Raw genomic sequence first — 12,746 nt, 5'->3', positions numbered from 1 at the left:
CAAGGAATAAATGCATATAACAGGGCTTTCGAAATAATGCGATTCAAAATGATTCCAGTGTTCTGAATTAATTATGATGACAGGTTTATATTCAGTGTGTTAATGAGGTCAAACGATTTTTTTATACATTTAATTACACTCTGTGTTACTTATGGCAATTCAGCAGTCTGTCTGACAGTATAAGGCTATCCGACAGCCCCTGTATTTAGTATGAAACAAACACACACTACAGATAAATCAACACTGTAATTCAAACTGACATAGCAACACAAAAGAGCACAGACATCAACATGTAAAATGGTTTGCCAAATGTGTGTGTATGTACTAATGTACATATATATCACTCACAGCAAGCCTCAGTGACCTAAAGAAGTTATTTACAACCCTTGTGTTAGTGTATCATGTGTTGTATACATCATCGTGTGACGATATAACCAGGTAAATACAACACATACCGACAATTAACAGGTCTTCATCGCTAACTCACATTGCTAAATAGTTGAAAGTCATGATATCACTTATGTTAGACGGTAGATATCCGACATCTTACATAGATTTAACCACGTGACGGGTACAATATCTGGTATCATCATAGCTATATCAAGTTCTATTTCTACGCTTCACTCGTTCTTTAACAAAGTAGGACTATCTTGGAGGTGCATGGAAATACAAGAAACGCTTATCCTTTCGTAGCAAATGGTTGATGGAAGTAAATAATCTCTTCATTTGATTCTCACAAAATTCGTTTGCGCTTTTCTGTTTTCTGAGTTTAATGTTCTGAATAACGAAATAAATTTAGTGAATACAATAGTGTACTTTTTATGATCATGTTTGAAGCTATATTTAGTGTGCTGTTATTTTCATGATCGTGCTTGAAGCGACTTATTCGCAGGGGGATTTGGAGTGGTATCCGTTGTTAAGATGGGTCTTGATGACTCGTTGCAAAAAACTGAAGAAGCTATCCGCTCACTCGGCTTGTTACTTTGTTAAAATGTCAGTCTCAAAAATATAATCATTTTACGTTATGAGTAAACTGTTAAAAGCGCTGATAATTAGAGGGTCCGATGCGTACTAATAAGTACATTAATAATGCAATCATATAAAGGTGCTACAGGAAATTGTAAATTGTCTCGGGGATCTGTTTTTGTCCTATGTTAAGTAGGGGGAGGAAGTCGTTAGGAGTTTTCTGTCTCCTTAGTCCATGGTGGTAACTTTTTATATCAGTTTGTTCTTGAATACTTACGGGGTTCTTTCGCAATAAATTACAAATCACTCCTGTATCTTCCTTCTCCTTTAACCAATCAAATATAAAGCAATACATATGCATAACAGTTGACACAAATAATGTGGACACACAAAACTAATTTAATAATTAAATGGATACTTCTGAAATTGAATATGAATGATAACATTACAATGTGACAATACGTTAAAGTCTTTACTTACAAAATATAAGATAACACAAAAAGTTCAGGTGTTTTGTTCATTTTATAAAATACAAATATGAGTACGGGAGCGCGTTTAAAGGAATGAAGTAGTTATAATTATGTCCGCTTTAACTATATCATTTTTACACGAAACAAGTAAAAATCTATACACATTAAAATTCACAAATGTACATAGTAAACATCGGTGACCGATAGACTGAGTATATAGTTCATTACTTAATAAATACATGCATACATTTTATTACTTCAGATTATTTTTTGCTTCAATTTTTCTATAAATCTGATATATATAGATATAGATGGAATCATTGCATTAACGTTAAGGATTAGACACGGCCAGGGTTTGCTAACACACTTTTTGTAGCTGTTTTAGATCTCAAAACCTTTTTTTGTGTATTCATAAAAAAAACCAGGGACCTATATACACAAACCTGCTGCCAATATTTAAACCTTTAGAGGTCATTGTATTGTATAGCGTATTGTATGGAGTAAGTTTGACGGATATCATTGTTCTTGTTTTGGTTTCAGGTGAGCTTGGGGCTGGCTTACTCCCTGACAAAAGTACAGATGACTATCACACGATACCCGGGCAGACGACAGCCGAACTGACACGTGACCCACTTCATGATGTCACCCGGGTGAAGATGAACAACAAATCTCTTTCAAAATATTCATCACTTAAGACGAAGCACACATCCGGTGGTAACGAACACACGGCAATACATTCCACAGTGCTGCAAGGAAAAACAGAACCATTTGCATCAAAAACGCTTTCGAAAAGAACAAAACTTCCAACTAGTGCTGTAATAGCTAAAACAAATTCTGCTGTAGCACAAGTTAAATCTGATTCAAATTCATCTGCATCATCTCAACAGACCAAACACCAAGTAGCAATTAAGGCAACAAAGCGTGTGGGAAATGTGATACCGAACCCTGAACCCGGTGTGCAAGTGAAATTACGTTCTGGTGTAGGAAAAGATACTGGGAAGATTTCACGAGACGAAAAACGCATTCCTATCAGACGAAATGATAAGCTTGCTCATCCAGATTATGCAAAGAGGTGCAAAACGTTTGTAAATGAACAAGAAAGTGTTCGTACGGCTGTAGTGAATTCCGGAACAACACGGGCCAATGTTTCTTCAAGACATAGTATAACAGTTGTGAGTGACAAAAATATATCACCTACTACATCAAACAGAGCCGGTAATTTGTCTTCCATCGTCCCGGCAGATGTAAAGAAAAGTGAAGTAGGAAATGTTACTGAGAACAATACAAAGTTTTTATCAGGAGATAAAGATGAAAATAAAACCCCACAAATCACAACAGGGGGTGTTATTACGACTGGCAATCAAATTTCCGATATATCTCAAAGGAAAGGAATCAGAGTAGAGAAAAGTTGTACTCCCGCCAAAAAGATATCGTCTGCTGATAATAAGAGCAGTTTGGAGACTTCTTCAACTTTCAATGAAATTACACAGCCAGCCGATCGTTTTGGACGCGTGGAAACCAAATCAATATCACAAGAGCTGGATATACCGCTAGGAAGTTTGGAATATTGTTTCTCGGACGGCACGAATCTATCGGTGACAGAAAATACCTCGGACGAGGGTTCATCTCTGTTGTCTCACCAAACAGATGGTATACCTAACGTGTGCTTGGGTGCTGCCGTGCTCTCTGGCGGAGGTGAAGTATGTACGGGCCAATTACCCGGGATTAACGCACCGACAACGGGGATTAATTTAGTGACAGATACTGATGAAGTGGAGAGGAATGAGGATGTGTCCGTGTCGTGTAAGTACAACACTTACTGTGTAACAAAATACCAGAATAACGATATCGGTAGTCATGTCTCGAGTAATGCCGAGTTACTTCAACACAGCGTTCAATACGAAGGAACGGATCAATCAGTGGGTTATCGGCAGGAATTCATTCTCACACGAGACGTGGAAAACGATGTTTTACACAAACCAACTGTCGGGATAGATAAACTGAAACGTGATGGGGGATTTCTCGGTGACATGTCTCACCACCCCAATGTGGCCGGGTGCCAACACATATGTGATTGTGATAAAACCATCAATAGTGGGCAGGTTTGTAATGAACGTACCACAGATGATACACGTGTGAACACCACCGTCTCTGATACACACGTTATGTCAGAGAATAATGGTTGTGGTGGAGAGTCAAGGACGTGTAAGACAGACACCGGTGACAATGCTGATGAGAGCATTTTAGAAGACGAGGCTCCAATGACAAGTAATGTCATAACAAACGATGATGAAAGTCGTATTGAAAAGCACGACCCCACAACAGGATTGAACAACGTTCCTATTAAAAATAGGTCTGACAAGAATACAAGTGATCACGACTCAATGTATCATTCAGGTACTAACGTTACAGACGATGTGACAGACCAAAGGTGTGATAACCACTCAAATGATCAAGATCCAATGACATGGAACACCGTTACAGACGATGAGACCGACCTGTGTGCAGACGATCAATCTGAAAGTCAGGCTCCAATGAGCGACGGTGTTAAGGGAGTAATGAACAGTTGTGATGGGGCTAATAGGTCAGACTCGGATATTAACGGTATGACCGGTGATTACGTTCCCAGCGTACACAGCTATGACACCGAGGTTGTCCCCAGGGGGACAGTATCCACACTTAATACTGAGCGTGATAAAAACACGGATAACGTGACAGGTACCGTGTACAAACCGAGTGATGAGGACAAATTGGACCACGGCATACAAGGTATGTTACAATGTACCCCTATCAGTAGGGGATCTAATCCAGAGAAATCCAGAACCACTGAGCTATCAGTAAAACAGGAATTTAAAACAAGCGGGACCGGTTTGATGAGATTAAATTCAAAGGATGATAAGCGGAGTGGGTCAGGGAACGCGGAGCACGTATCAAAATGTAAACAAGGAGCAAACAATAAAACTTTCTTCTCAAAATCGCGATCTCTTAGTCCACAAACATGTCCTCGACAAAATGCGGAAATGTCAGATGAATCATGTTTGATAGAAAAAGTCCAAGGAAATACGTCAGTGACCAACGTAAAAACTATTAAAAAACCAAGGACTTCAACGCCCATTAACAGCCGACGTTCTGCAGGAAAACAGAACCTCACAAATCCCCAATCAAATGATATAAAACGTAGTAAGAATTTGTCGGGAATTACGCCGTCTGCCTCTGGGAAATATCCAAAACGTTCTACAAAACTCCAGTCAACATCCAAAATTACCAGAGAAAGTTCGGGCGGTCAAAAATCGAATTCTGTGGATGTGTGTATCATGGATAAACACACCAGCGAATTATCAAAGGAGAGTTCTATAAGTAGAGAATCATCTCCATCTCTCTCCGTATCGAGTGACGGACAACGCTCAAAAAGTTCACGAGACAGTGTTTCCTCAATTAATGGGCCATCTCGAAAATCAGTTATCGGGAAGGAAAAGAAGGAGAATTTGAATCTAGTAAACAGGCGGACAAATTATTCTGACATTAATACTACAAGTGATAATCCCACACACAACGTCAGACATCAGACGGACCGCTCAAAACACCGACTCAAGTCACCAGAGGTGAATGAGTCAAGCCGGATCAAGGGTCATGGGACAAGTTTACAAGCTAGAAAATATTCAAGTAATGGACAGACAATTACAAAGGATAAAGACAGAGAAGCATCTAGTGGACTAGGGAACGTAACTCTCAGAACTGGGAAAGGGGAAGCAACAACGGTAGCAAAGCTGGGTTCTGTGACGTCATTAAAAGAAACTTCGAAAACTTCAATAGGTGTTAAAACAGATACTGTACCTATTAAGAAATCAAAGGTGATGGGGTATGAAAAGAGTACAAAGTCAAAAGATAATAAGGTGTTTCAAGTATCCAACACGAAAAGCGATCTTGATAAACCCATGGACCCCTTGTCATCAGCAGTACTAAATGAGCGAAGGGCATCAGTATCATCGCTTACTACCAACAGTAGTGACCTGGGTAATCGGTGCATTACACAACCATCGAGGCCTAAAGTTAAAAGCAAATCTAAACCTCAGACAGCGTCGGACGTTACGGAATCAAAAAGGTTATCGGACAAGCCATCGCATATGAAAAATAAATCATCTAGCACCTCCGCTCTACCCCGACAAAGTTCTCAATCAAATAAACAGACATCATCAACAGGGATAACTAGTGTAATGCAAAATAGAAAAAGCGCAATTCCTTCTCTAACACCTACACAATTAGCTCGCGTGTCCAAACATCACACCTCGGCTTCCGTGCAAATTAACAAGCCAACTCGTGTTGGAATGGCAAGTAGCAAAATTGGCGTTAAACAACAAAGTGAGCATGAATCGCCTCTGACCATGTCTGTCAATAAGATGTCTAAACGTTCAATCAGCTCAAAGGTGAAATCGGCGCCAACCATTCATAGAAACACAAAGGAAAAAAGCCCAGTAGAGCAGTGCAAACGTTCTCGGTCCAGCACTCCAAGCGAAACGTCCAGTGAGGTGTCCAATACTGGGAATAACACATTACCAAAACCAAATACCGGAAAGACGTCTACAACAGTGAAAAACAATGTATTATTGAAACCTAGGCACTCGTCCGTCCCTAAACCAACACGTGCTAGCAGTGGCACTCAGAAACGTAACGGAAACCCTGATAAGACTGGTGAAAAGTGCAAGGAAATTAATCGACCAAATGTCCCTAAAAGTTTATTAGGTAGTCCTAAAAACAAAAGGGGTTTAGACTATAGGCACTTAAACGCAAGAACAAAAATAGAAGTCACTATGGATTCTTCTCCAGAGTCGGACAGTTCGCCTACTTTAACCTGCTGTGATCCCATTGACAAATGTGACGGGTCACCATTAGAGGCGATGACGTCACTGCCGGTTACGCCCATGTCACCACGGTTCGTGAGTGCGAGGAGTTCGATGGGTGGAACACCTTTCACGACCCCACCAGAGGAGTCAAAGTATTTTGTGTTACATGAGAAAACATTGCTGGAATCATCTAAGTCGTTAATAACAAGGGACGGACACTTTGTTGGTGAAGATGAAAGAGCATTGTTTGGACCGGGGGATTTATTACCCGTTACTTTTAACAACGAAAACAGTGTAGCATCTGAAAACGATAAATCCTCGGATGTAGACGATGCTTATCCACTTACTGCAGTAAATATCAGCAGGTGTGAGGTTTCGGGAGAAAATGTCGGCATTACGAGACGTGGATCGAAAACACTTACGAAAGTTTTGAAAAGTGATATCACCGATCAACTTCCACTATCAGAGGCTTCAAACATAAAGGATCCAGCGGCAGGGTGTCGACAAAATGTAGATATTGCATCTAATACAGAATATGTAGAACAGCTGTCAATTGGAGGGAAGTCCGAGATCTCGGTGATAACGTCGCACATAGCAACAGAGCCCGTCGCCTTACCACTGCCTGATGGAGTTGAGGGCGGGAGTGATACTGGTACGGTGTCTAGTGATGATTACTTCTCTATTAGTGAGGAAGATGAAGGGGACAATACAAGTAAAGACATAAATGTATGCGGTGTATCAGTACCTCACGTCGATCCTGTTGGCTCGTTAGCCCAGGTCGCTGAACTTGATACTAATGTATTTGATGGCAACTCTGCACGTACAGTAACGGACGTTACGTGTGATGAACACGCATCCCTCGTTGACAATTATGGTATAGACCCATTCCAACAATCTAACACTGGAGAAATAATACCCAAACAGTCTGGCCCCAACGAGAGAGCCTTATCTCGATTTCGTGATGCCGAAGCCAAGTCTAGTAACACAAATGATAGATTTATACTGGAAACAAGAAACAATTGTACCAGTTCGATACATTCCGCGGATAGTGGTGGTGTAAAAAGCCACCATTCTGAAGATAATTTATTTGCAAACAAAACTCCTTTTGATTTGAAACCTGAAAACATTACTCATCATCAGAAATCTGATCTTGATAGCAAACCCGTACTTATAAACAGTCGTGAGCTTGGTAAGAACTGTGTTCCCGATAAGAACCAATATGTGGCTACAGATTATGAAGCTGTAGTGCCTGTACAGGCAAATTTAGGTGAATATTTTGATGATGGAAATGATAAACCCGAGATGCAAATAAATGATCACAAGGAGGTCGCTCTGGATAGTAGCGGTATTAAACGCGGCGGTAGTTCGGACGAAACGGAAGGAGCATTTACAGGGATCATGGATAGTATATCAGACTTATCATTCCAAAATATTTTGACGAACCAAAATAACCTGAATGGGATACCAACTGTGAGTAATATAAAGCCACAGGAACGTTATGGCCCTAGTCTTTTGACATTGGAGCACGGTGGATCGGACGTTCAGGGAAAGGACGGTATCACGTCATATTCTGATAGAGATGTAAACAGGACAGACGGCTGTACGTTAGAGTCTGTTACGGACGGCGAAACAACAGGCATTTTTGAGTTACAGCCTTCAAACTCTAGTGAAGGGACAGACCTAAGTACATTACAGCTTGTTAAGGACGGTGAAGGGATCAATGGTAAAAGGGTACAGCCAGAAAAGATACGTGTTTCTGGGGAACATAGGGAACATGATGTTATACGGGATTATACCAGTGGTGAAGGGGAGCATTATGGTGTCGGTGAGTTAAATGTGCAATGGAGAGATGAGAGAGATTTAACGGCTGATCCTAATGATTCAAGGAGAAAAGTGGTTTGTGATTTAGGTGGCGGGGATGGGGTGTGTGATTATGAGACAGAAAGCGAAATAATTGGTGAAATATCTGATAGTGAATCTGAGTCAGAGGAGGGTTTTTGCTCCACACAGTACCATTCTGAGAGTGGGGAGGAGCATGGCGATATTGCAGAGATGAATGGAGAATTGGGACATTACAATCAGAATAACATGGCGTCCAGGACCCCTCAAACAGAAACAGCTGTGGCCATGGAAACATCAAATACCATTTATAGTCCCAGGAGGAATTTATCTTCAAGGAATGAAGCAACGTGCATAAGAAAATATGAAATTGTAACTACCACTATTACACGGCATAAAAAACGTGAGACAAAAATTATCGAATCGAGCAGTAAGTTATCGACCGGTGCTGGTAGACTGCACGAAAGGCGGGTCACGGACCCTAAAAAGAATCTGGTGAATTCACGTAGCGTCAAGTTTGAAACATCTAAGGAGATTATATCAACATCGGATGTAGACGGGAAAGTATTTTCTACAGTGAAAAACAGCACAAACACTGAGATTTTAGGAAAGTTGGGTAGCAGTAGCGATGCTGCCGTATCTCCAGCGTCATCTAAACTTGCTGCATTAATGCAAGGAGAAACAATTACTATGCCAGAATGTTTGGAGCGGAGCGGTAGCATTGAATCAATGAACAAAGTGAAACACAGCATAGACACTCTCGACTCTGGGGACCTACAACCGGCGGTTTCCTGTGGTGAACTATTGACTGATGGTGGGTATGATAATACAGTGTCTTTGCTACAAGGCAGCGACGACAAAAAATACAAAAGTTTGGAAACAAAAACTTTATCGACGAGTGTCGAAGGAGGTCGACTATTGAACACTGGGGGTATACGTAACCCGCCTCCGTCGCCAGTATTTACCAGGGGTCAAATAACTAGTGTTAGTGATGGACAAAGTCCGACCTTGTCACCAAGACTGACCAGGGGCGATACCAAGATTTCTGTGATCAAATCAAGGAGCAATACAACCCAAACCTATAATCTTGTTAGACGGGGTAAACAGTGTGATAATGATAATACAATATCGGATATATCACTGGCAATTCAAGCTGGACAATCGGGCGTAACTACCAGCGTTACGGAGAGGAGACAGACCCAAACAGTACAATCAACCTATCAACGTAGACCTTTTTCGCCTAATTCAAGTTCCGATACTCTACCCAGCTTTGAAACCGGGAGGGAATTAAGTGATAGTGGCACGAATGCAGACGTCAAGTCCATTGGATTAAGTCAGGTAGATGGCACCATTGATACTGGTGTCGACGGACATTATCTGACCAATGATCATGCGGTCACTTCTGATTTGTCTTCAATAAACAATACTTCCGAGAACATAGACAGTATTTATGGTAATGATACAAGCGATACCGATAAAGGGGACCACCGTGGTCCTGAGTCCGCTACGACCACCATCATTGACACACCAAAAGTCGCCGTACTGGTCACTAAGGACTTTTCAGACTCCGATAACGAGTATCTGTCTGAGTCCAATGACGCTGATCAAGCAGAAAAGAAACATTCACGCGAGGACGATAAACAAAGTATAGAAAATAAAAATAAAACGTCCATTAATAAAGAGGAACCCGAACCTAAGGTGAAGGTCAGTGATGAGATTCCGTCCGTCGTTACCGACCCCACTGTCTCCAGTGAGGAGTCAGCCGAGCTAGTGGAGAATAGTGTTGTATTTACAATACCCTTACCGACTATTGAGTCTGACACAGAGGACCGCACATCTGGAGGCAATCAGTCCGGCCTACAACCCGAGGAGACCATGATCAATGAGGTCACAGACATTACAAAAAGTCAGACAGACAGGGTCGATGCTTCTGAGATTACTCAGGACACGACTCTTAAACTCGATAAAGTACCTGGTGAACCGTCCATGCTACCTACAACACAAACGAATGACGCTGTTGTTTCCGAATTAAAAAATGTTGCCAAAGATGAAACGTCGGCAAAATCGGCCAAGGCTCAAAGACGTGAAAACGCTCGACAGCCTCTAAGGAGATATACTGCAACTGTGTGTCTTATTGAGAGGGACGAAGAAGCTTCTAACGTGCAAAATATGTCACCTCCATCCAGACCACGAGCAAGGAGCAAAAGTCCAGTGGAGCTCAAGAACTCCGGTACTGGACCCGAGAGTCAGCAACAAGTGTCGGTTTTTGGAAATGGCCGCGTATCCGAGATGTGTAGAAGTTTTATTAAGAAAGCCAGCAAGGGAAAGGTAGCGAGTTTGAACGAAGAACCACCCTCGTCGCCTCTTGTTCAGTCACCGTCTCCATCGAGGAAATTAAAATGGGTGAGGGACTACGGCGTGTGGAAGAAGGTCACGCCAGCCGAATATGACAGAATTATGGCATCAAGGTCTTCAGCCATACCGGAAATTACGTCATCAATGGAGGACTTGAACCAAGGACCGGGAAACCATACCATATCAGCACGTGAAGAACAAGAAAGTCAGCGAACTGAGTGTGTTCAATCAAAACACAGAGACGATGCAACGGATGAAAGCCAATCTATCAAAAATAAAGATATTCATGATTCCATTCCTTATATCGACAATACCGCGGACCAAATCTTAACCGAGGAAGAAGAGATTACCAAAGATGTTACTGACACACAAAATCTATCAAACAGCAAGCGCAATGAAAAAACGTTACAGGAGGAACTAGCAGTAGCAGAGGAAACGTTTTCGTTTAAAGACAACCCTTTTAAAAGAGACGAATGCAATGAACGTAGGGACTCTCTAAAAGGTACAGGTAAAGACAGTACACGAACGCCTCCGAAAACGTTACCAAAGCCCAAACATCGTCGGAACAGGACTGACAGCGGACAACAGGACTTACTGCCGGACAAGGAAACCAGGACGACTGGCGTCACACAAGATGACACATGTGTGGACGTACAGACGACAGATATACTATGTCCGAGTACAGAGGTTGTCGAACTAGACAGGACGCTGACGGACATTGATTCCGTACAAGTCGGGATTGAGGGACGAGAGGAGGTAGACAAAGTTAGCAATGAGTCAATGCCATCTTTATCAGATAAAACCCCAGAAGTTCACGTCCCGATGAAATCTCAAGATAATATCAACGACGAAAACGCTGTAGTGGAGAATGATAAGGATAGAGAAAATTTGTCAAATAGATACTCTCCGTCGGAGCGTAAATCCCAACTACACGACGTTCAATGTGGCGCATCCCTATCTATGGATTCACGCAATGTGTCGGCACAATCCCATGTCAACAGCATGACTGAGGAGGACAGTAATGACGGTATTAGAACAACCACCGACACAGAAAATGGAACCTGCAATGTATCAGACTCGCGCTCCTTTGAGAAATCCACTATTAAATTGGAAAATAGGGTCGATTCGAATAGCCCGACCTTAACAGACAACACGTTATTTAACAGTTCTAGAACGGATGTCAAAGAGACCGAAATGGAGAGCGTCAAAGACGACAGCAGTCCGGAACTCGAACGTATGAGCTTTGCCCAAAAACTAAAAAAGGCTCAAAGTCGTTCCGAGTCCAAATTGGAAACAAAAGATGTCACAAGGTCAAAGAGAAAGCAATTAGAAATAACGCATAAGGAAGATAAAAGGGGAGATGATAGCGAGAGCAATGTTAGTCATGACGACGAGTCATGTGATAGTCCTGTTCAACCCGGCTATAAACCGATTGTCCCTAATTACGTTATTGGTAGTCCTCAGAAACTACGAGCGATCCGAATAAAACAGGAAATATTTCCCAAAGAGGAACCAGAACAGGTAAAACCAAAAGCTATCAAAAAGCTTACAGCCGTCAAAATTAGCTCTGAAACGTTCCCAAAAGAAGAAGGTATAACTTCAGAAAATGGCGGGAAATTTGAATCACGTGATACTTCTCCAGGTGCGTGTGATATTGTTGAGGACGCTGGCAGTAAGACCCCTACAAATGAATCACAGGTAGAAAGTGGACTGAAAAGGGTTATTACGTATGATGACACATATACAACCAGAAGTGACTTAGATAATTCTCAAGTGGATCAAACGAGAGGTAGGACAGGAAGACAACTCCCAAAACGTTGTATAAACCCAGTAAAATTTTCCTACGGTGGAATTAACGGTGATTATTCAGGGGATTTACAACCCGTGACCAGGCATGAAGCAGACGACAAGTCTCCAGAAACTCCCGTACACGCTCTGCAGAAAGAGGTAGGTCAAACATTTTACTTTCATATTGACATTTCAACGTCTGGGTAGATGTATATTTTGTTTGGTTTGCAATACCAGCCTTTTTCTTTTCAGTAGGATTTGTCAAGTTCAATTGTCAAATCAAATATTTTACTTTTCAATTTTGCTAAATTCAACCATGTTATATTTATTGAAGTCAAACATTTGATATGTCAAGTTAAAACTCTTTTTTTTTAAAACTTCTGATTTGATAACAAGTTGTTGCAGCAAACATGAAACTACATATAAAGGTCAAGGTCAAAGGAAACTCGAGCAAACAGACGAACACATAATTGTTTTATGGGTGTCT

The 12,746-nt window shown here is 41.5% G+C and overlaps 1 protein-coding gene across 2 annotated transcripts in view; it reads left to right on the top strand.

Annotated features, from left to right (window-relative positions):
- Positions 1-12,746, top strand: part of LOC110445775 — a 164,957-nt gene that overhangs the window by 16,209 nt on the left and 136,002 nt on the right. For both annotated transcript variants that reach the window (XM_021490676.1, XM_021490595.1), the window contains exon 2: positions 1,977-12,418. In XM_021490676.1, coding sequence (XP_021346351.1) covers positions 1,977-12,418 — 10,442 coding nt within the window. The remainder of the gene's footprint in view (positions 1-1,976; positions 12,419-12,746) is intronic.

The sequence above is a fragment of the Mizuhopecten yessoensis genome, unplaced genomic scaffold (assembly GCF_002113885.1).
Source record: "Mizuhopecten yessoensis strain PY_sf001 unplaced genomic scaffold, ASM211388v2 scaffold29, whole genome shotgun sequence".
NCBI lineage: Eukaryota > Metazoa > Mollusca > Bivalvia > Pectinida > Pectinidae > Mizuhopecten > Mizuhopecten yessoensis.
The sequence above is the reverse complement of the archived record's forward strand: the minus strand, read 5'-3'. Positions and strand labels throughout refer to the sequence as shown.